The sequence below is a fragment of the Narcine bancroftii genome, chromosome 5 (genome assembly GCF_036971445.1).
Source record: "Narcine bancroftii isolate sNarBan1 chromosome 5, sNarBan1.hap1, whole genome shotgun sequence".
Taxonomy (NCBI): Eukaryota; Metazoa; Chordata; class Chondrichthyes; order Torpediniformes; family Narcinidae; genus Narcine; species Narcine bancroftii.
This window is the reverse complement of record NC_091473.1, coordinates 200,099,826-200,124,661: the sequence shown is the minus strand read 5'-3', so window position 1 is coordinate 200,124,661 and position 24,836 is coordinate 200,099,826. Positions and strand designations below refer to the sequence as shown.

The 24,836-nt window shown below is 45.7% G+C and overlaps 2 protein-coding genes across 2 annotated transcripts; one reads left to right on the top strand and one right to left on the bottom strand.

Annotated features, from left to right (window-relative positions):
- Window positions 1-430: 430 nt before the first annotated feature.
- On the top strand, window positions 431-3,626 carry LOC138764547 (zinc finger protein 850-like). The gene has a single exon (XM_069940636.1). The coding sequence runs from the start codon at window positions 1,304-1,306 to the stop codon at window positions 3,464-3,466; it is 2,163 nt and encodes a 720-aa protein (XP_069796737.1). The 5' UTR covers window positions 431-1,303; the 3' UTR covers window positions 3,467-3,626.
- A 6,801-nt stretch (window positions 3,627-10,427) lies between these two features.
- On the bottom strand, window positions 10,428-14,359 carry LOC138765458 (zinc finger protein 271-like). Its single transcript, XM_069942498.1, has 8 exons — window positions 14,246-14,359; window positions 13,874-14,147; window positions 13,305-13,746; window positions 13,004-13,217; window positions 12,471-12,537; window positions 11,856-12,102; window positions 11,488-11,811; window positions 10,428-10,539 (listed from the first exon to the last, which is right to left on the bottom strand). Exons 1-8 carry the CDS (start codon window positions 14,357-14,359, stop codon window positions 10,428-10,430), a joined length of 1,794 nt encoding a protein of 597 aa, XP_069798599.1.
- Window positions 14,360-24,836: the final 10,477 nt, after the last annotated feature.

Genomic DNA, 24,836 nt, shown 5'->3' with positions numbered 1-24,836 from the left:
CCCTCCCCTCCCCCCTTCCCCCCTCCCCTTCCCCCCTCCCCTTCCCCCCCTCCCCTTCCCCTTCCCCTCCCCTCCCCCCTTCCCCTTCCCCCCTTCCCCCCTCCCCTCCCCTTCCCCTCCCCTCCCCCCCTTCCCCTTCCCCCCTTCCCCCCTCCCCTCCCCTCCCCCCTCCCCTTCCCCCCTCCCCTTCCCCTCCCCTTCCCCTCCCCCTCCCCCCCCCCCTCCCCTCCCCTCCTGGCCGCGGCCGTTCCCGTTCCATCCGCCCACCCGGGGCAATTCTCACCTCCATTCCCAGACCTCCTCCGTGGACCGGCCCGTTGCTGAGGGGAACGCCACTCACGGACCCTGTGACGTCAACGCGCACACGCTCCAGTTCGCGCATGCCGTCACGTAACGGGCGGTCGCAACCCTGGAGGAGGATCAATCGGAGGCGTGGCGCCCAGAGCCGTCCTTGCGCATGCGCATAGCGGCTTCCCAGAGCCTTTTCCAGGTGGAATCTGCATCCGGAAAGCGAAGTTTTTATTTGAGGCGGGAACAAGAGGGAATAAAGCAGCGAAGGGTGAGGGGGATAAATAAAGAAGGAAAACGGGAGTGTGGGATAAAACTGGCCCGAAATGGGGAGAATAGACGGTCAGAGTTCATGTTGAGGGTTTTCGCAGGCAAACGGTGCCGAAAGTGAGCGGTGAAGCTGCGCTCAGTGAGTGTCGGGCGGGCGGGCTCTGGGCTCAGTGATGGACAATAAGGAGAGAGCAGATTGAGAAAGAGGGTTTAGCATCATCCTGCTCAAACGTTGGTTCGGACACAGCTGGAGATGTTGGCGATGGAATCCAATTTCCGCGCTCCCTCCCTCCATCATGTTCCCGCGGCTTCAGTGGACGAGGCTCCCTTTAAAACCGACCCGCGTCTCCTCTCCCCGATCTGGTTGAGCTCCCAAGTGCATCTGTCAATCAGGTCAGAGGGCGGGGGCAACGACCTCGAACCTTTTTCCGTGACGTCATCCTGGTGTGTGACAATTTTTCCTCCGCGCGCCGTTCAAGCACTGGTCTGAGACCGAAGGCGATTCAGCGCTGGTTGCAGAGCGCAGGACCGGATCCCGGAACGGGTGGATTCCGTGGTTCAGGGGCTTGCAACGCCCGTCTTGAGGACACTTCTTCTGAGTCCCGGCCCTTATCCCAGTCTCGGTGTTGATTTAACCCAGGGCCCAGCTCTCCGGGAGCCTCCTTCGTGCTGAGAACACGCTGTGGCCCTGGGGCAAGACTGCATTGGATTCATCCCCTGTTCACAGCCTCTCGACCCTACAGCGATGAAGCCGTTTCAGTGCTCCGACTGCGGGAAGAACTTCAAAAGATCGAATGAGTTAACGAGACACCAGCGGGGCCACTCCAGGAAGAAGCCCTTCACCTGCCCCGAGTCCAGCCTGCTGAGACACCAACGGGTTCACACCAGGGAGAGGCCGTTCATCTGCTCCGAGTGCAAAAAGGGATTTATCCAGTCCTCCCACCTGCTGAGACACCAGCTGATCCACACCCAGGAGAGATCCTTCACCTGCCCCAAGTGTGGGAAGCTGTTTGTCCAGTCCTCCCACCTTGTGAGTCACTTGCTGGTCCACACCGGAGAGAAACCATTCACCTGCCCTGAGTGTGGCAAGGGCTTCAACCACGTCTCCAACCTGCGGATGCATCAGTGGATCCACACTGGTGAAAAGCCGTTCATCTGTTCTGAGTGTGGCAAGGGCTTCTCCCAGAACTCCAAACTGTTGGCTCACCAGCGGGTCCACTCCGGGGAGAGGCCCTTCACCTGCCACGACTGTGGCAAAGGCTTCACCCGTACCTCCAGCCTGCTGAGACACCAACGGGTTCACACCAGAGAGAGGCCATTCATTTGCCCCAAGTGTAGGAAGGGGTTTATCCAGTCCTCCCACCTGCTGAGACACCAGCTGATCCACACCCAGGAGAGATCCTTCACCTGCCCCAAGTGTGGGAAGCTGTTTGTCCAGTCCTCCCACCTCGTGAGTCACTTGCTGGTCCACACCGGAGAGAAACCATTCACCTGCCCTGAGTGTGGCAAGGGCTTCAACCATGTCTCCAACCTGCGGACGCATCAGTGGATCCACACTGATGAAAAGCCGTTCATCTGTTCCGAGTGTGGCAAGGGCTTCACCCAGAACTCCAAACTGTTGGCTCACCAGCGGGTCCACTCCGGGGAGAGGCCCTTCACCTGCCACGACTGTGGCAAAGGCTTCACCCGTACCTCCAGCCTGCTGAGACACCAACGGGTTCACACCAGAGAGAGGCCATTCATCTGCCCCAAGTGTAGGAAGGGGTTTATCCAGTCCTCCCACCTGCTGAGACACCAGCTGATCCACACCCAGGAGAGATCCTTCACCTGCCCCAAGTGTGGGAAGTTGTTTGTCCAGTCCTCCCACCTTGTGAGTCACTTGCTGGTCCACACCGGAGAGAAACCATTCACCTGCCCTGAATGTGGCAAGGGCTTCAACCACGTCTCCAACCTGCGTATGCATCAGTGGATCCACACTGGTGAAAAGCCGTTCATTTGTTCCGAGTGTGGCAAGGGCTTCACCCAGAACTCCAAACTGTTGGCTCACCAGCGGGTCCACTCCGGGGAGAGGCCCTTCACCTGCCACGACTGTGGCAAAGGCTTCACCCATAACTCCAGCCTGCTGAGACACCATCGGGTTCACACCAGAGAGAGGCCATTCATCTGCCCCAAGTGTAGGAAGGGGTTTATCCAGTCCTCCAACCTGCTGAGACACCAGCTGATCCACAACCGGGAGAGACCCTTCAACTGCCCCAAGTACGGAAAGAAGTTTGTCCGATCCTCCAACCTCTTGAGTCACTTGCGGGTCCACACCGGAGAGGAACCATTCACCTGCCCTGAGTGTGGCAAGGGCTTCAACCAGACCTCCAGCCTGCAGAGGCATCAGAGGGTCCACACCAGTAAAAACCGGTTTGTCTGTTCCAAGTGCAGCAAGGGCTTCACCCATAACTTCAAACTGCTGGCTCACCAGCGGGTCCACTCTGGGGAGAGGCCCTTCACCTGCCACAACTGTAGCAAAGGCTTCATCCATTCCTCCAGCCTGCTGAGACACCAACGGGTTCACACCGGAGAGAGGCCATTCATCTGCTCTGATTGTGGGAAGGGGTTTGTTCAGCCCTCCCACTTGATGAGACACCAGCTGATCCACACCAGGGAGAGGTCCTTCACCTGCTCTGAGTGCAAGAAGACCTTCAACAGTTTGGCCAACCTTGAGATACACAAGCAGGCCCACAAAGGAGAGGGGCCCTTCACCTGCCCCGTCTGTGACAAGGACTTCACCCATACCTCCAGCCTGCTGAGACACCAACAGGCACACACCAGAGGCAGGCCATTCATCTGCCCCGAGTGTGGGAAGGGGTTTTTCCAGTCCTCCCATCTGTTGAGACACCAGCTGGTCCACACCAGGTAGAGACCCTTCACCTGCCCCAAATGTGGGAAGGAGTTTGCCCGATCCTCCCACCTCTTGAGTCACTTGCGGGTCCACACCGGTGAAAAGCCGTTCATCTGTCCCGAGTGTGGCAACAGCTTCACCCTGACCTCCAGCCTGTACCTGCACCAGTGGTTCTACAACAGGTAGAGGCCGTCCACCTGCCTCAAATGCAGCAAAGGGTTCACCAGGTCATGCAACTTCCTGATCCACCAGTGGGTCCACACCAGGGAAAGGCCCTTCAACTGCGGCAAGAGCTTCATCCAGTCAGCGGCATGTGGAAGCACCAACGGATCCACAAGTGAGGCAGATTCTGTACCTGATCTGACCCCACACCCCTGTCATTCTAACCAGGGGTGGACCGTGTCCACCATCTTGTCCCCATTCAGCTGATCGTAACGACCCCTGTAACTGCTCTCCAACTTAATGTACATGGCACATCAAAGAAAAGACCTGGACCTTGAACATCTGACATGTTGTCTGTTGAATAGTGAGGGCTGGACCTAGGTTTTAGTTGGATTATTTGAATTGTCCCCTTGGTACTGTTGTAAATCTTTCCCTTCTTGCCTTAAATCTCTGCCCTTTAGTTTTAGATACCCCTATCCTGAGGAAAAGATGATGACTGGCAACCTTTTATAAATCTCCATAAGATCCTGCCTCCCTCAGCCCCCTCTACTCCACCCCTCCTCACAATTCACAAGAATGTTGAATCTTTTAGTTTTTGGCTCTTTCAGCCTTGATTGAGGCAACTTCTCAGCACGGATGGTGTAGCGGTTAGTGCAACGCCTGAATAGCACCAGCGATCGGGAGCTTGTATATTCTCCCCGTGTCTGTGTAGGGTTTTCCCTGGGGCCTCCCATTTCCTCCCACTGTTTGAAACATATGTACCAATTTTGGTAAAAAAATGACCCAATCTATTTGCTAAAACTTTTGCTACAATTTTATAATCTACATTCAATAAAGATATCGGTCTTTACGACGCAATCTTTAATAGGTCTCTGTCTTTTTTTGTTATAACTGTTATCAATGCTCTTGAAAATGACTCGGGAAATAAACCTGCACCAGTAGCTTGTTTAAGTACATCCATATACAACGGCATCAACAAATCATAAAATTCTTTATGAAACTCTGGTAAAACTGTCCTCCCCGGGTGATTTCCCACGCAGTATAGATTGTAATGCCTCTGTAAGTTCAAAATCCAATGATTTTGTATCATTCTCATCCAATAAAGGTAAATTCAACTTTTTTTTTTTCGAAATTTATTTATAGTATCTCCATACATTCATTTCAAATTGACTTAGTATAATATTACATAATAGATACTAAATAATTTTCTAATTTTCACCCCCCCCCCCCCCACCTCCCCTAGCCCCTTAGGAAACCACCTTGTGGTGGTTAATTCCCAAAAACCCAAATGGGTGTGGTATAAACCACAAGTGGCATATGACTTTCGGGAGCAGAAGTACCACTCCCTCCCCCACCCCCCCCCCCCCCCCCCGGCAGACAAAATACACGTATAAACCGAAAAAAAAATCATCATTTCTTATATCCATAAAACCCCGGTCCATCAATTTAACCAACCTTATTCATAAACTCTTTTTTTTGAAAATCCAAACTTGATATTAAATTTTGCACCCTTTCCACCCTCCCAACACTGAGTTAAACATTGTTTACAATCAATAAAAGTTTTTTTTTAAATTTTTTTTTCAAGTCTTCCTGAATTTCATCCACTGAATTAAAACACCTCTGAACATCCCAGTTCAACACCAAATCTTCCATTCTTCTCAGTCTCAAGTTGAATTTGTAGCTTACTTTCAAAAAAAAGTTTTTTTCAAATCTTTTAAAATTTTCTTGAACATTTATTCAAAATTTTAACTCTTCTTGGACATTGCTCCTTCGACTTTAATTTTATAAATCATCAATCTTGTTCATAGTTTCTTTCTACTGAATTTCCAAATTTAATAATAAAGTTTACGTTTTTTCCAATTTTCTCAATATTAAACTGATCTTGTTGTTTAGTTTAAAAAAAACTTTTCAAAACTATTAAAATCTGTTTGCAATGTATGCATACTCACAGATAATAAATTCACTCTTCCAATATTCCATCCAAAAAAAAAATCATTGATAAACCTTATTGCAGGTGAGTAGAATAAAAAGAATAATTTTTCTCAGTCGGATGAATTCGTCACCATATTTCAACTAGATTCAACTCCTCCTTCAATTCAATTACCCTTTTCGCCATCTTAGTTTTCTTAACAATTTTTGGAGATTTATCCAACAGTGGATCCAAATAACAATTAAAATCCCCTCCTACCATTACATTCTCATCTGATTGATTCAAATGCAAAAAAGCATCTAACAATTTGTACATCATCTTCATTTGGTGCATACAAATTCAATAAAATCCAATTAACTTTCAAATTTCTTCCAGCATTCTCAGAAAAAGATTCTAAAACAAAAGGCACCTTTTTATGTATCAAAATTGCCACTCCCCTAGCTTTAGAATTAAAAGAAGATGCCGAAACATGTCCAACCCAATCTCGCTTCAGTTTCAAATGTTCTTTCTCCGTCAGGTGTGTCTCTTGCAAAAAAGCAATGTCCACCTTCATCTTCTTAATGTAGTCCAACACACGTTTCCTCTTTATCGGACGATTCATCCCTTTAACATTACGTGTTGCAAAATTCAATTTACTCATTTTATCTTAACAAAGAGTACCCAACACAATCAACCCAAACACAATTTTAAGCTCCAAAAAACCCCTCCTCCTTTTCTAAACACAAATAAACTTTTTTAAAAAATACTCCCCCTTAAACTCCACTAAAAAATATTTAAAAAAAACACCTAGGTGGGTATCCCCCTCTACAGACTGGGTGTGGTCTAAACCACTAGTGGCAGATGACTTCAGAAGATGCAGCGCCATCTACACCACCCCCCCCCCCCCAGCTGACATTCACGTATATCAAAAATCCCTTAAATTACATTAATAATTCAATCTACGACATCCATAACTCCAACCAGTTGATCCTGAACACCAACAGCACCAACAACATCAGCAGATTGATCATCATCTCCCCTCCGGGTCGAATGTTGCTCTTCAACATTCTTCCTGTCATTTCTGTTCCCATTCCCATTTCGCTTTGGAGAACCTTGCGATTTCGGTTGTTTCTGCAACTATGTGAATTATTTGGCAAAGAATTAGCAAAAGACAAAGCCTCAATTTCATCATCAAAAAACGGGGCTTGAAAATTTCCATAAAACACCTTCAGCACAGCAAACCCTTCTTCCATAACACAACCGAAGCTGGATTAAACTCTTTCCATCATTGTATCACATCTTGACTTAGATCTGTGCAAAAAAAGACCCTATTTCCTTGAATCATCATGGGCCGAGTTTTCTGAACTGCGAGCTGCAAAATCACCTCATGATCTTGGTACCTTAAACAATGAATAAGACCCGCTCATGGAGGCTGGTCAGGGAAAGGTTTTCTTCGTATTGCCCTATGTGCTCTGTCCAATTCCACTCCTTCTGGAAAAACATCTTTTCCCAACACTTCTGTTATCCATTTCTGAAAAAACTTCACTGGATCAGTACCTTCAAAATCTTCAGGCAAGTCCACTATTTTGACATTGTTATGACTACTTTGATTTTCCAACAAGTCAATCTTCTTCAAAAATTCATGCTCTGAACATTCCAATCTGTAAGACAGTGTTCCAAGTAATCCTTTCGCCCAGTATACCGATCCACTGTATCCGTACAATCACGAAACACCCATTTGATATCTTTAAATTCATCCTGGACCACATCTTCTGCTCACAAACATTTAACCACATCCTGCCTAATCCTCCTTTCTTACTTTCTTTAAAACCCTGAGTAACTTGAACAGCCATATTATTCATAGTTTTCTCCTCCACTTGTACTGTTTGGAAAGTATGCAGAGTAGGAGACTTAGTTCTAGAAATTTTTTAAGTTTTTGAGGCCGACCGTGAAGAATTTTGGCTGCTCTCAATATTGCTTCTGTTTCCTCTTCAGGTTCTTCCATTAGTTTGTCTACTTCCTCTTCTTCTGCTGATTCCCAGACCAGAATCTCAGCCTGGGCCCCCAATTTCGGGTCAACATCACCTCTCACATAGGCCTGACATGATCGGGCCGCCGGGAGAGTCAGCCCGACAGCCTGGGCCCAATCAGGAGTTGCGTGGATGCATGATTCCTCACACATGCCCAGCTCAGCCAGTGGGCCAAAACCTGTCTGAACTGCCAGTCCTCCAAAGTGCATACTCACACAAGGGGTACCACACAGTCCTTTACACCAGTGTGGCACAAGTTCAGCCACAGTTTCCTGTGGGGCGAGATACCTCTTGACCATGGCTAACCACTCCACAAGGTGCCCTGAGATGGTCCCGCTAGCTGATACCACCACAGAAATCTGAGCCAGGACACTCATCAATACATGGGTGCTCAGATTCAGGGTCCCAGAGCAAATAACCTTAGGTAGGGGGGGGCACAATTTGTTTCTGGGCAGTGCTGGCTAACTTCCTGGGAACACAGCTCCAACACACCCCAGCATATCAACCTCAGGCCAATGGGTTGGTGGAGCAGTTTCACAGGCATCTCAAGGCAGCCTTGATGCCCAGCTCAGGGGTCCCAACTGAGTGGAAGAACTGCCTTGAGTCCTGCTGGGGATTCGCTCCACACCGAAGGGAGACTTCAATGCCTCAGTGGCAGAGGTGGTCTAGGGTGCACCCCTAATCATACCAGGGGAATTCCTGGCCCCTGACAAATGCCTGGAAGATCCCTGGTCCCGCGGCAACTTCCCATGTGGCGGAGCCCTAATATCAGCACCTGAGACCCATAAAAGTGTGACAACTAGACCAATAAACCAGTCTCAAATCCAAGGATTTGATGTGTGTGTCGTTCTTCTCCATGCTCGCGTAATGTGAATGCTACACCAGGGCCAGTTTTCCTTTCCATAAAAAAATTCCTCACACAAGCATTTAATTCCTGAACAAATTTTTGAGGAATTGCAATTGGAATCGATTGAAAAAGATAAAGTATTCAAGGAAAAACATTCATCTTAACACAATTTACTCCACCTATTAAAGTGATAGGTGACATATTCTATCTTTCCAAATCTCTTACTTTCTTTAATGATAGTGATTAATTTAATCTAAATGTGTTTTAAAACTCTGGTTCCACATGACAGATTATGTTTTATATTAGGTATGGATATGTTTTTGGAAGATAGATTGTGGGGTTTTTAGTTAGGTCACACACAGATACGAACACTTCAAAACAGATCTCATTTAAAATACCAGAGCAATGCTCAAGCCAGACAGTCCAGGCTCCAGGTGCCTTTGAAAAAAACTTTGAAGAATACCTATAGAAAGTTCACAAGTAGATGTTAATTGGACATGCTGTGGAGTCATGGATTATTGTTTCGGAAAGCAACAGATGAACAGACTCAGAAGATTGGGTCCACTGCTGCAGTCTGTCTGAGTGCAGTTTGCTGTTTTAGTGGCTCAGGTGTTTTTTTCTGAGAGAGAGAGAGAGAGAGAGAATTCAGTTCTACAGTTTTACAATTCATCAGCACCAGCTGGGACTGGAGGCTCTGTGGAAAAACCCCGATGGGGCAAGTTTCTTTGGCAAGACGCGGAAGTGGCTGATCAGAAGGTATCAGTTTGTGTCCAACGAGCAACAAATCTCTCTCTGAAAACCGACAAGAACCTTCCTGAGTAGTAAACATTTACCTTGCCAAGCACCAAAGCCTGGTGAAAATTCTTAACTGTTAAATTCTGTGATCAGTGATAAGAATTGCCTGATATTGTTGAACTTGGAGGAATGAGAAGTGAGATTCAACTGTGAATTAAAGAACTTTTCTGAACTTGTACACACATTACCTACATGTGCACTTAGAATTAGAAGGGGGTTAAGTTAGGTGAATTTAATAGTAGTAAGTTTGATCCTGTTTTCATATTTAAAGATAATTAAAACTATTTTTGTTTAAGTAACTATTTGTCTTGGTGAATTTCTATTGGGGTCCTCTGGGCTCATAACACATACGAATACCCAAATATTTTTTCCAGCTTTTGGCCACCTGAACTCAATGACTCTCTTGCATTGTGCAAAATCCCCATTTACTACAACTCACTTTCTGACTTTATAATTTCACTCCAATGTCATCGAATTGTCCGACCTGTGTCTTTTCATATATATTTTTCCCTTCGTTTTACTTTTAACAATAATCATATGCAGCACATGGCAACACAATTAAGGAGGGGACAGAGTTTTCACTGTTTAGTTTGGTTTCTTTTCATACTTTTTTCCTTCTATCTTTTCTTTCCTTTTTTATTAGTTTCTCTTTGTTTAAAAAATATGATCTGAATTGTGAATTTTGAATGTTTTACAATTGATGTTTGGTTTTGATGTGATGATTGTTTTATTAATTATGTGCAACTATTCACATCATCTCATTGTATCTCATTATTTATTAACTCTTGATTAAAATCACTACAAATATTTTAAAAGGCAACAACAACCCTCTGGAGTTTTTTCTTGTCCTGAGTGTTGGCATCTCTGTACCAGACAGTGATGAACCAGCCAGAACACTCTCCACAGTTCACCTGTAGAAGTGTTCGAGACTCTTCAGTGACAAAATTAATCTCCTCAAACACCTCACAAAGAATCACCACTGGTGAGTCTTCTTCATGATGGCATCGACATGGAGGCTCCAGGACAGATCCTCAGAGATGTTGGCACCCAGGAATTTGAAGTTCCTGACCCTCTCCATGACTGAGCCCTCGATGAGGACTGGATTGTGTTCTCCTGAGTTCCCCCTGAACTTGAGCAGTGGAGATTGCCTTATTGAAAGTGTTTAAGACACAGATGGATAGATTTTTAACAGATTGGGGAATTAAGGATTATAAGAAACGGGTGGGTAAGTGGAGTTCAGTCCATGGCCAGATCAGCCATGATCTTATTGTCTGGCAGAGCAGGCTCAAGGGGCCGGGTGGCCAACTCCTGCTTCTGTTTCTGACCTTGAGGTGAACAGTGCAGCTGTCTAGAAGTGGAAGCTCAGTGAACACAGAGAGGAGAAGGGAACAGAAAAGAATCCCAGCAGGGTGAGGAGGGTGGGACTGATGGGGAGCTGAAACACTGACAGGAGGGGAGACACCAGGATGCTCCCAGTATGACACCAGATGGACTGAATGGGCTTGCCTTTGTTCTCTACATTGAGTATATTACAGATACAAGGGGATGAGACACAGTTTTCAAACATAGCTGCTTTATTCAGTTTAGATGTAGGAAATAAAATTCAATTCCCGTAATTGAGTGGCATGGTAACAAAACATTATTACAGCACCAATGACCCAAGTTCGAATCCAGTCCTGCCTTTAAGGAGTCTGTATTCCCCCCGTGATTGGTAGGTTAATTGGCCAGTACAGGTTTCATGGGCTGGAGAGCCTTCAACCGTGCTACATTCTTAACTTTTAAAAATATTTAACTGAAGTCACTAACATTGACAGAGAGAATCCATTCCACCTCCACTTCCCGGTGCCTTGGAAAAGCAACCAGCATATTAAAACACTCACCCCTCCCCAGACACACTCCCTCTTCCTTCCTCCCCGTGGAGAAGATTCCCCAGTGTGAGATCACACACCATCAGATTCAAGGACAGTTCCTTCCCCATGTTATCAGACTCTTGAATGATCCTCACCCTTGTAAAGTAATGCTGCTTTTGCCTTGTACCCACTGATCTCTCCCTGGAACTTACACCCTTTCACTGTGACATATTTGTTGGACTGTGGACAGGATGTCCAGCTGGACTGGTCCAAAACAAACTTTCCCACTAAACAGACACGTTTTGAGTTGTTGCCTCAATAATCACAAGACTCCAGACCCTCCTGGTGTTTGAGTGAGTTATGTTTAAATATTCCACACTCTGCAAACTTTATGTGTGAACTCACTGGTATTTCACCAGGTTGTTCAACTGGGTGAAGTTTCATACACTGAGCAGATGAATGGCCTCTCCCTGGCATGGACACACTGGTGTCTCAGCAGGTAGGAGGATTGGGTTAAGCTCTTCCTACATGGAGCAGGTGCATGGCCTCTCCCCGATGTACCCCACTGGTGTGTCAGCAGGTTGGAGGACTGGGAGAACCCCTTTTCGCAATTGGGGCAAATGATTGGCCTCTCCCTTGAGTGTACCTGCTGGTGAGTTACTACCTGGGAGGGATAGGTGAAACCCTTCCTGCAGTCAGAGCAGTTGAACAGCCTCTCCCCAGAGTGGACCTGCTGGTGGTTCAGCAGGTGGGAGGACTGGATAATGCTCCTACCACAATTGGGGCAGATGAACGGCCTCTCCACAGAGTGTACCTGCTGGTGGGCCTCAGCTCATACGAATGGATAAAGCTCTTCCTGACGGGATGGTGTGGACCATCTGGTGGGTCTGCAGCTGGGATAACTGAGTGAAGTCCTTCCCGCACTCTGGCAGATGAATGGCCTGTCTCTGCTGTGAATTTTCTAGTGTTCAGCAAGTTTGATCGCTCGCAGAAGCCCTTGATGCAATCGGGCAAGTGAAGGCTTCTTTTGTGGCCGTTTTCCAAGGTGACCCGCAGACGAGCTGGATACAAACAAAGTGGGTCTAAGTCTTTTCTTGCACAGCTCAGTCATAACCTCTGTAATCTTTCCACATCTCCACAAAACTTCATGGAAAAATCTTCCACAAATGTAATTTGTTGACCTGATCATTCAAATTTCTGATGGGATAAGCTTCATGAATAACACGATCCTTTTCTTGGTTATGACGAAAACGAAGAATTACTGAACATGAACAATGTTCCGAGGTTTGCTTGGGAACCAGAGACCAGGCTTAGCAAAACACTCTCTTCCAAACACTTCCATGAGTAGATTTGAGAAGTCAGTTAACTGGCCTTTGTTCAGTGTCTTCCTTTCAGTGCAAGATCTGAATGATTTGGCATCTGCTCTTACTCTCCAAATTAACCACCTTCCAGGCCAACTTGGAGTTGGAGGCTGACACATTGAGTTTCTCATTTATCTATGGTCATTAACAGACTTCAAACACTGTTTCGAAATGCTCTTCAATTGCTGAAATCGCTCATAAAACCTTCTCAGGCTTAGAATTAATCTCCCGTTGACCTTCTGCAATTGTTTCTCTTGTTATCTCCCGTGGTTGTTTTTTCAACATGTCTGGGACAGAGTCTGCAGTCAGAGGGGCCATATCTTCTTTACCATTTTTTGCTGCTTTAGCTCCTCTGGTGGTCATCATCTCCAAAAGCAATGACATTAAATAGTGAAGGGGATGTTTTATCCTCTTTGTTTAAAGATGAAAGATGATCGAGCGAGAAATGTTTGAAAGTTGGCAGGAGCACCATATGACTGCCTCTGACCCGACGTGCTCACCAGCTGGAACTCTGAGTGAGTTTCAATATTCCACATTCTGAAAACTTTGTGTGTGAGCTCGCTGGTGTTTCAGCAGATTGTCTGACTGGGTGAAGCCCTACCCACACTCGGAGCAGGTGAACAGCCTCTTCCTGGTGTGGACCCACTGGTGAGTCAGCAGGTCTCAGCAGGTTGGAGGACTGGGTTAAGCTCTTCCTACACGGAGCAGGTGCATGGCCTCTCCCCGATGTACCCCACTGGTGTGTCAGCAGGTTGGAGGACTGGGTGAACCCCTTTCTGCACGGGGCTAAAGAATGCTCTCTTCCCAGAGTGTACCTGCTGGTGGGTCAGCAGCTGAGAGGATTGGATAAAGCCCCTCCCACACTTGGGACAGATGAATGGCCTTTCCTGGAGTGGACTTGCTGGTGGGACATCAGCTCATAAGTCTGGATAAACCCCTTCCCACACTGAGGGCAAGTGAAAGGCCTCTTCCTAGTGTGAACTTGTTGGCATCTCCTCAACTTGCTGGACTCACTGAACCTCTCATCGCATTCAAAGCAGGCGAAGGGCATCTCCCCCTTGTACATCCGTCGGTGTGTCTCAAGGGTGGACAACCAGGTGAAGGCCTTCTCACACTCAGGGCAGGCAAATGGCTTTTCCCTGGTATCGTCCCACTTGTGCCTCTGCCGGTTGGAGGACTGGGCAAACCCCTTTCTGCACTCAGAGCAGGTGAATGGCTTTTCCCTGGTATCGTCCCACTCGTGGCTCTGCAGGTTGGAGGACTGGGCAAACCCCTTTCTGAACTCAGAGCAGGTGAATGGCTTTTTCCCAGTGTGGGCCTGCTGGTGCAACCTCAGTTGGAGGACTGGGCAAAGACCTTGGCACACTCAAGGCAGGTTGAATGGTTTTTCCTCAGTGTGGCCCTGCTGGTGCCTCTGCAGGCTGGAGGTGTTGAAGCCTTTGCCACACGGAGCAGGAGAAGGGCCTCTCACTGCTGTGGACATGATGGTGTATTGCAAGGCTGGACTGGTTAGTGAAGGTCTTCTCGCATTCAGGGCAGGCGAACAGCTTTTCCTCAGTTTGGATCCGCTGGTGCTTCTGCAGACTGGAGGTGTTGGTGAACTCTTTGCTGTACATGGGGCAGGTGAAGGGCCTTTCCCCAGTGTGGACCAATCGGTGTGTTTCAGGGCTGGACAACCTGGTGCAGCCCTTATCACACTCAGGGCAGGCAAATGGCTTTTCTCCAGTGTGGACCCACTGATGGTTCTGCAGGTTGGAGATCTGGATGAACTCTTTTCTCACTTGGGGCAGGAGAAGGGCTTCTCCCGGTATGGACCTGTCGGTGTGTCTCAAGGCTGGACAACCTGGTGAAGGCCTTCTTGCACTCGGGACAGGTGAACAGCCTCTCCCTGGTGTCTTGTTAACTCAGTCAACCGTTTTAAGTTTTTCCCACAGACGGAGCACTGAAACAGGTTCATTGCTGTGGGGACGAGAGGATGCAGTCCTGCCCCATGGTGCACAGTGCATATTCAACCATATGGAGCTTCTGGAGAACTGGGCCACAGGTAAAATCAACACCCAAGCTGGGACCATAGCTGGGATCTGGGAGAAGCATCCTCTAGCTGGGCATTGCAAGTCCCGGAAACAGAGGAGCCCTACGTTCCGGGACTTGGTGCTGCATTCTGCTCCCAGCACCTGGTTCTGAATCACCTTCAGTCCTTGACAAGCACATTTATAACCATAAAACAATTACAGTACAGAAACAGGCCATCTCGGCCCATCTCGTCCCACCTACCTGCTCCCTATCCATAACCCTCCAATCCCCTCACATCCATCCACTCATCCAACCTTCTCTTAAATGACAAAATTGACCCTGCTGCAACCATCTCTTCCGAAAGGTCATTCCACTTAGCCATCACTCTCTTGAGTGAAGAAGCTTCCTCCTATGTTACTTCTAAAGTTTTGCCCCCTAACCCTTAACTTATGACCTACCCTCAAGGGGAAGAGTCTATTCACATCTACTCTATCTATCCCCCTCATAATTTTATATACCTCTATTAAATCCACCCCCAACCTTCTATGCTCCAATGAATAAAGATTGAGTCCACTCAATCTTTCTTTGTATTCTAGATACTGCAATCCAGGCAACATTTTAGTAAATCTCTCCACCCTCTTTACCTTATTGATATCCTTCCTACAATTTGGGAACAGAACTCCACACAATATTCCAAATATGGCCTCACCAATGCCTTGAACAGTCTCAACATCACCTCCCAGCTCTTATATTCTATGTTATGATTTATAAAGGCCACCATACCAAAAGCATTCTTTACCACCCTATCTACATGAGAATCCACTTTCAAAGAAATCGGTATTCCACCACCACCTCAACACCTCCCCTTCACTGCACAAGTCCTGTTTTGATTATTGTTCCCAAAATGAAGCATTTCACACTTATCTACATTAAACTCCATCTACCACCTTTCAACCCACTCTTCTAACAGTCCAAATCCTTCTGCAGTTCATGAAAACCCTCCACACTATCCACAACTCCCTCTATTTTTATATCGTCCGCATATTTACTAACTCAATTCACCATTCCATCATCCAAATCATTAATATAAATGACAAACAACAAGGGACCTGAGGAACGCCGCTCGTCACCGGCCTCCATCCTGACAGACTGTTATCCATCATGACCCTCTGGAATCTATCTTCTAGCTACCATTGAACCCATCTGACTATCTCAACATTTATCCCTAGCGCCTGAACCTTCCTCACCAACTTTCCATGTGGAACCTTAGCGAAGGCCACATCTACCTTCCTCAGCCTGATTGCTCCCCCCCCCCCACCAGCAGTATTCAAGGAGGAGTACCAATTGTTGAGGACTACAGGCTCAGGGGCCCTCTCTTGTATCTGACTCTTCCCTTTCCCCCTCCTAATCGTAACCCACTGATTCTCCTGCTGTGACCCTTGGTGAGACCACCTGACTATAACTCCTATCTATGATGGCCTCAGTCTCCCTGACCAGAGTGAGGCCATCAAGCTGCAGGTCCAGTTCCCTAACACGTTCCTTGAGACGCTGCACCTCAGTACACCTAATGCAGACATGGATGTCCGGGAGGCTAGAAGACTCCAGGACCTACCACATCCGACAGCAAACTGCTCTCACACACATCCCTTCTCTCTCCCCCCTCACCTACAAATAGAAAAAATAGATATAGATTATATGTGACAAATATACAGTCTTTTCTTCATCCCAATATGCTCATCAGCCTCTTGAGCCAAAGCCTTGAAGCCCCATTCCTTCACTAGGCCACTCACTCACTGTGCCGCTCTTCGCTGGCCACTCCTTTGCTTTACCCTCCTTTTATTAACCCTTGTCTAATTAACCCCCTCACTCTCTTCATGCTCCTCCTCCTCCTCCTCTGGAAAACCGCCCAAGCTCCAGTCGCTGCCTCCTCCAACTTTCTGCCTGAACCAAGTCGGCCCAATCCCCAGTAAGCCCTCAAATTTAAAGGCTTACCTTCTCCTGTAGTGAGATAGCAGATCAATGTAAGAAGAAGAATGTTGTGATAGTGGGAGATTTTAACTTCCCAAATATTGACTGGGACTCACATACTGTAAAAGGGCTGGATGGCTTGGAGTTTGTGAAATGTGTTCAGGAAAGTTTTCCAAATCAATGCATTGAGGACCAACAAGAGAGGGAACGAAACAGGTCAGGGACAGGTGCATGTGTAGGTGAACATTTTGGGTCCAGTGACCATAATGTCAGGAGCTTCAAGTTATTTATGGAAAAGTATAAGACTGGTGCTCTGTCAAAACTTTGTGAGGTGTCTGAGGAGGTTTGGTATGTCACTGAAGACTCTTGTAAACTTCTACAGGTGCACTGTGGAGAGCATTAAACTCTCAGGACAAGAAGGTTGTTAACTCGGCCTGTGGCATCACAGGCACCAGACTTCACTCCATCGAGGACATCCACATGAGATGCTGTCTTAAAAAAGCAGCCTCTATCCTCAAAGACCCCCACCCCCACCACCACCTCACAGGCCATGCCCTCTTCACTCTGCTACCATCAGGGAAAAGGTACAGGAGCCAAACGACGAGCACTCAGCAGCACAAAGACAGCTTCTTCCCCACTGCCATCAGATTCCTGAATAATCAATGAACCAAAGACACGGCCTTAATTTTCGTGCCGTATTATTGTTATTATTTATTTTTCATAGTAATGTTGTAAGATGATTATGTGTGATGCTGCTGCAAAACTCTGAATTTCATGACGTTCATGACAATAAATCCTGATTCTCATGTTGGGATTTTAAACTGGAGGTAGGCAAATTTTGTGGAAATGTAGAGGGGATTGGGATATGTTGTTTTAGGGGAAGGGTGGGTGAGGTAAATGGATGTCCTTAGAGTGAAATCTTGAGAGTGGAGAGTTTGCATGTTCCTGGTAGGATCAAAGGCAAAGTTACCAGGCGCAGAGAACCCTGGTTTTTCAAGGGATATTGGCGATCTGGTTAGGGAGGGAGATATATAGCAAATAAAGGCAACAGGGAGCTAATGAGGTACTCTAAGAGAACCAAAAAAAGCAGGAAAATACTCAAGAAAGAAATCAGGAAGGAAAAAGAGGTTGCTCTGTCAAATAATATGAAGGTGAGCCTGAGGGGCTTCTATAAGTATATTAGTGGTAAAGAATAGTTAGGGGCAAAATTGGTCCCCGAGAGGATCAGAATGGTCAAGTATTTGTGGAGCCTCATGAAATAGGGAAAGATCTTAAACACTTTTTATTTCCATCAGCATTTACTCAGGAAACTGGCAAAGTGCATAAGGAAGGAAGGGAGACAAACCGAAGAGTCATGGAGCAGATGGAGATGAAGGAGGAGGAGGTGCTTGGTGCCTTACGGCGAAAGAGGTAGATAAATCACCTGGACTAGATAGGATATTCCCTCAGACCTTGACAGGGACTAGTGTAGAAATTTCAGGGGCCCTGACTGATAGATTCAAAATGCCTCACAGGTGACGTGCCAGAGGACTGGAGCCTGATGTCGGTAGTGGGTAAATTATTGGAAGGAGTTCTGAGAGACAGGATATATAGGTATTTGGACAGTCATGGGCTGATTAAGGAAAGTCAACATGGCTTTGTGTGTGGTAAGTCTTGTTTTCACATTTGTAGTCATCAGGGAATCTTCATGGACCAGCTGGAAAAAAGGCCTGAAAAATGCCAGACAGATTTAATGCAACATGTTCCATTTTGAAATGACAAACCAAGTTAGAACATATATGGTAAATGGAAGGGCACTGAGGCAATCTGGGAATATCGATGTTGCTAGGATGTTTGGAGCTGAGTTACAGGGAAGGATAAACAGGTTGGGACTATTCCCTGAAGTATAAGGAGAGATTTGATCTAGGTATACAAAATTATGAAAGGTCTCACCAGAGTAAATGCAAGAATGCTTTTTCTACTGAGTTGTGGTGAGGTACAAACCATTGGACACAGGTGAGGGGTGAATAGGGAAAAGTTTATGAGGAACGTTAGGGGAACATTCACACAGAGAGTAGTGGGTGTTCGGAACGTGCTGCCAGATAAAGTGATGAATATGGGCTTATTTTAATATTTAAGAAAAATTTGGACATGTGCGTGGATGGGAGTGGAATGGATACAAGCTGGGTACAGGACAATGAAACTGGGCTGATTATAGTTTGGCACAGACTAGACGGGCCAAACACCCTATTCTCTGTGCTGTATGTTCGATGGTTCTAATATTATGTTTACGGAACCCTAATTTATAAGAATTTTACACCTGGAATGTACAATACAACAAATTTCATGACATGTTCATGACAATAAACCTGATTCTGACAGACACTCACTGTTCACTGCCCACCAGGCAGAAAGAGAAGACACCGAAGTCCGCATGCAGTGGACAAACAGTCAGGCCCACAAGTCAGGTCACAGACCCACATGGGAATGGGAGAGAACGTTTGATGTAATCACCGCCTTCTCCATCTCCACATCAATCTGCAAACCACAAGAGACACCAATCAGATCACCTCCCAACCTCTCAACTCCAGTAAGTATAGACCAACCCCATTTTAGTTCAGGTCTTGACCTCAGGCTCCAATTTTCAGATGGATAGAAAACACTGTAGATGCTGGAAATCCAAAATAAAGACAGAAACTGCTGGAAATATTCAGTTGCTCAGTCAGTGTCTATAGAGAGAGTAGCAGGAGAAGATAAGAAATAGGAGCAAGAGTAGGTTATGTGGCCCTTCAAGCCTCCTCCACCAATCAACAAGATCATGGCTGATCTGATGATTGGCTCATCTGCACTGACCTGTCTTTTTCCCATGTCCCTTAATTCCCTTGTCCAGTCAAAGTCCAAAAATCTGGACTTCAAGGAAACACTTGGCTGAAATCTAGACCATTCGAGAATCCGGTCCTTAAAAACACTCGGGTTCTGTGTGCGTCCATGTGTAAGCGCCAGAGGCCCAGTGGCAACATGGCTATGCAGAAGTCGTGGAAATGCAAGGCAAAATATTGATGATTTTTGTATTTTATATGAAAACTGTCTCGTTAATAATTTTTTAAATTGACCCGTTTATTCTTCCTAAATTTGAGTTTTACAAGTACTGCCCGAGAATCAGGAAAATCTGAAAATGCGGCCTGACCCAATCCCCAAGCGATCTGGATTTTAGAACTTTTACTGCATGTAAATATCAATCCAACCTTGTTTTAAATATATTTACTGAGGTCACCTCCCCTGCTTCAATGGGCAGAGATTTCATAAATTAACCATCCTCTGGGAAAGCCTCCATATCTCCATCCAAAATCTACTACCCTGAATACCAAGGCAATGTTCCCTAGTTCTAGTTTCCTTAACAAGAACTAAAATAATTTACCCACCTCTATCTTATCTATGCCTTAAATAATTTTATACATTTCTAGAAGATCCCCACTCATTCTTCTAAATCCCAGCAATCTCTCCTCAGACTAACCCCCTCATCTCTAGAATCAACTGGTGAACCTTGTCTGAAACACCTCCAAAGCCAGTACATCTTTCCTCAAGTCAGGAGACCAGAACTGCATGCAGTTCTCCAGATGCAGCCTCACCAAAACCTTGAGCATTTACCACATAACCTCCCTGCTCTTAAATTCAATCTTGCAATTTGTCTTTTTAAAAAATATTTTATTTATGATTTTTGTGAGAAGCAGAGATGCCTTCACAGATTTCACTCAAGACAAAAATTGAGAACAAAGAACATTTATTTTACAACAGTGCAAAGTTGGGTGCTTCCCCTTTCCCTGGGAATACACACACATACTGGGGCTTACCCAACTTTTTATACATTCTATCAGTACAGAGGTACCTCCCCCCTTAACATTCTTCTGCCTCGCCTCCTGGATTGGTTTAGCATTAGGAAATTCTGCCTACCTGCAGTTTGTGCTGTGCCTTTCTGTGTGTAAACTTGTTTACCAGGAAGTGTCATGTCTTTGTTCTTATTCATAAATCTCAACCCCCAGGACTTGCTAAATCTATCTACTTGCTATAAGACCCTATTCTATTATACTTGCTTAACCCTTTCCTCACACTTCATTCTTACTCCACCCTTATTCAACCCATCATAATTCATTCCTATTTAGCACTTGCTTGACTTCTATTCCATTCCCTTCACCCCATCTTAATTCATTCCTATTTAGCACTTGCTTAAACTTCCCATATTCCATTATCTCTCATTTCCAGACTGAAACTCAAACCGTATCAACATTGTCAACGTTAACATTAATAACATCAATGCCAGCTGCAATTTACAATTGTCGATTTTATACAATTTATTTTTCCTCTAGAGTTCAAGCCTTTTCCTTCCCCTTTACCCTCCACATTTAACACCTAATACACATCCAAACACAATTACACATAACACTTAGGACATTTCACAGCAAAAAGGTATAAAATATACATCAGGGGTTTTTGGGTCTCTTATATCACGACAGACAGTGCTCAGGCTGTTTTCTTCTCACGACTTTTCCTGGTTGAAGTAGGATAGACCTCTAAAGTCCACACCGCCATGTGAAGACCCCGGTGCAGCATTTTGACCCCCCCCCCCCCCCAGCAAAGCGTTTTGAGCACAATGTCATGGCTAATGTACTCTCATGACCCACTCCCCTCGCCAACTGCGGGGCTGACAGGGAAGGTGAGGCAGTGACACACAACAGTCCTCCAGATAACTGTTTCTGTGGAATTTATGGTTGCCAAATTTTTACAAAAGTGTCGTACTTTGTTCTTAAGTTATAAGTGATTTTCTCCAGGGGAACACAGCTCTGCATTTCTATAATCCAGTGCGCAATAGTCAGGCAGGAGTCGGACTTCTAGTTAACTGGTATGCACTTCCCGGCCACTGTCAATGTGATCATTGCGAATTAAATTTGAAATTTGGACAGGTTCATCATGAGTCTTGCGTCTATTATGTTTCACAACAGAAATAACTCTGGGTCCTGTGGGAATTCTTTACTGATTTTTTTTTCAGGGTTTGACCCACTTCTACCCAGCAAGGTCTCACATTGGTACATGTCCAGGTTACATGCACAAAGGTTCCTGTTTCAATGCCACCTCTGAAGCATTGGTCTGATAATTTTGGTTTGGATCTGTTCAATTTTTGCGACATCGGGTACAGCTGGTGCAAGGATTTGTATTGTACCATCCTGTACCTGTCGGACTCTGGCTTTACCCTACCCTCAATTTAGTCTATGTGTCGTCTGAGTCCAGCGTGCTCGTCGAATGAAGTGATAGGAGAAGGTATTCGGTTCAACAATCAGTTTATTACACAGCACAAGAATAAAGCTTAACAGAGCTCAGGTTCAGTCATTAGTTCATAGGTCACCTGCTCAGTGATCTATTCCCCAAGACTCACACCTACTATCCAGTCTCTTCTGTTTATATATTACACTGAACAAAAGTTGGCTTTCTTTGCTAGATTCCTTGCATAAGACTTATCTCAAGCAATTTTCTGCTCTGCAGTTATCTCAGGTGTCGACCTCCCATCTTAATCCTCAAGGCCAGAACATCCTGTTGTCTTGATCGGAAATCAATTCATACCCCATATATTTCTAATTATTTCTTTGTTCTCATCTGGCCATAGCCTTCTGTTCTACTCAACACCTCCTCATGACTTAGCATTTCTACTAAATTGGTTTGTGAGAGATGGGAAAATTGACCTAAAATTATGAACATGGAAGAAACTAAAGTTCATCAGTAAAATGGCTGAAACCAGTTCAAACAGGATAAGTTTGGGGCTTAGGATGCAGGAAAGCAGAGTCAGCACGATTAACATAAGAATCTTCTATCCTTTGTGACAAGACCATAGGACTAAGATAAGGAATGGTAAGGTACAATAGAATGTAGGAAGTTGAGGTAGTCTGGATCAGATAAGGGTCTCCTAGCCCTGGACAGAAGTACCAAGTCATACATTTCTAATTAGCTAACCATACACAGATTTATACATATGAAATTAGCCAACCCTAGATAGAATGAGTCAACTCTGCATATTAAGAGACTGTAGCCCAGAGAATCAGGAAGGTGTGAATAAGGACAATGACATGATGGGGCACCCACAGGATACCCCCTGGTCCTCCAAGTGTACTGAAACTGCACGTAGGCAGGAAGAATTACCTATGCCAAACCCATCCAGGGGGCAGAAGAATGTAAGGGGGAGGGCATTCTGATACTGAAATTGACTGTATAAAAGTTGGGTGAGCCCCAGTATGTGTGTGTATTCCCAGGGTAAGGGGAAGCACCCAACTTTGCATTGTTGTAGTAATAAATGTTCTTTGTTCTCAATTTTTGTCTCGAGCAATTTCTTTAAAGGTACTTTAATTCCTAACAAATGGGGGCTCGTCCGGGATCACACTCCCTCCACTGACAGAGTGCCCCGACGACGAGAGTAGGTGCACCCCGGCTGATTCAGCTGGACTCACGGGCGACGGGTGGCTGGTCAGTGGAAGAAGCGAGTGATATCCGAGAAGAGGCATTGAGAACAAACGGCGGAAGGACGCGCGCTAGAGCAGTACTGCCAGAACTCGGTAAGAGTATTTTACTTGTTCCTAAGTATGGGAATAGCGGGCAGTAGAGATGAGAGTCCTGACACAGGACGTGACCACCAGATAGCTACGTACAGCCCGCTTGGGATGATGTTATCTGAGTGGGGCACAGGAAAGACCCGCGGTAAAGACAAACTGACGACGGTCAGGTATTGTTGTAATGAATGGGTGGGATACCCGGTTAAAGGGAGCTCCGTGTACTGGCCAAAATTCGGATCCGAGGATGAATGGATGTGTGAAGTTTGAACTTATGGCTCTATCAAAACCAGCCAGACAATGTTGAGAGCAGGGAATATGCAGCCTGCTGGCTCAAGGGATCCATTGAACAGCTGGTTTTGAATGAGAAAGAATCCAGGGATAAGAGAGAGGAGGAACCTCTTGTCCCTGAATCACAGGGTTGGGATGTGTTACATTCCCTCCCTCCACCCTATGTTCCTCCTATGCCGGCTCCTATCTTTCCTTCCCCTCCTATGACCTACCCTTCTGCACCTTCCCCACCTCCCCCACCACTAGAGAAGAGAGAAGAGAGCAGGAGTGGTATGATAACTTGCTCACAAAGCACTCGATTACCACCTCTGTTGGCAGGAGAGAGAGGTAACTTTAATTCAGAACAGCGTGAGACTCTTCAGGAAGAAAGGGCAGAACCCTTTGATTCATTTCCCAGGGAGCAGGAACCCAGACCTAATAAGCTAGAAACCAATTGGATGAGACCACTGTGGGAAGTTCCCATGGGAGAGGGTCTCGGTTTCGTAAATGTGCCCCTGACCAGTACTGAAGTGTGTAACTTTAAGAAAGAACTGACCTCCCTGATAGAAGATCCCCAGGGATGTGCTGAACAGTTAGACCAATTTTTGGGACCATATATATATACAATATGGGGGTCTCGACATAGAATCCCCAGCAGGGGAACAATTGGTACTAACAGGTTTTGTTACCAACTCAGCCCCAGACATTAAGAGAAAATTACAAAAGACAGAAAATTGGCATGAGCAGGGAATAACCCAGCTTCTACAGATCACACAAAAAGCATTTGTCCAGACATCTGAGGATAAGCAGAAAGCAAAGGCTAACATTTTGATGCAAGCAGTTAAAGGAATAGTAGATGAGTAACATGAAAAAAAAGGCAGGGACTGTGTGCCAGCTCCTGAATGTTGGGAGAAGTGCAGGGAGTGGGAGAGTAGAGACCAGAGATAATTTCATAAATCACGACTTCCCACTTCAGTCACTGACCAATATTGATTAAAATTCATGCTAAAAATTAAATGTCATAAATGATCGTTTTTCAATACTGTAGAATTAGCGAATTTAACTACCAGTTAATTCCAATTTATGAAATAAATTGTATTTAAAAGTGATTTTGCACAGGGAGTACCTGAGAGTTGAGTGATGTTATAACATTTGCAGGGAGAAATGTTTGCGCAAATAGGGTGAGTTCTATACATCTTAACTTTAAGTGTATGTGAGATAAAGAAAGGATCTGATGTGTAAAGTGGCTGGATCAGCCAGTTGAAGGGGGAGTGTGCATGTCCCTTTAAGTGCACTGTGGCACTTGAAATTGAGGCTTCAGGCTCTTGTCTTGCAGTTAGAGGTATGGAGCCCTATCAAATACATTTCTTCTACACATTCAGCAGTCAAGGTCCGTGAGTTTAAAGATCACCCACCTCTGGAGAATAAAGATACCTCTGGGGATTCCTATGGGGATTCCTATAAGTTTAATCATTCATTTCTCTGGTGCATTTTCCTCTGGAGTGAAATTAATGCCTCAGCACAATTTCTCTGTATTGCCGCTGTTATTTAATTCATGATAACTTTCCCCCATTCATCAGGTTTATATTTAAATCCGGTAGTGCGGAAGTTACA

What these genes read in the sequence shown, in the direction of transcription:
- LOC138764547 (XM_069940636.1), top strand. Translation starts at nt 1,304, where the DNA reads ATGAAGCCGTTTCAGTGCTCCGACTGCGGGAAGAACTTCAAAAGATCG.
- LOC138765458 (XM_069942498.1), bottom strand. Translation starts at nt 14,359, where the DNA reads ATGAACCTGTTTCAGTGCTCCGTCTGTGGGAAAAACTTAAAACGGTTG. An exon ending in TATGAGCTGATGTCCCACCA is followed by an intron (nt 13,218 to 13,304) that starts GCAAGTCCACTC and finishes ACCCACCAGCAG; the next exon opens with GTACACTCTGGGAAGAGAGC. An exon ending in GAAGGTGGTTAATTTGGAGA is followed by an intron (nt 12,103 to 12,470) that starts GTAAGAGCAGAT and finishes GTTTGTATCCAG; the next exon opens with CTCGTCTGCGGGTCACCTTG.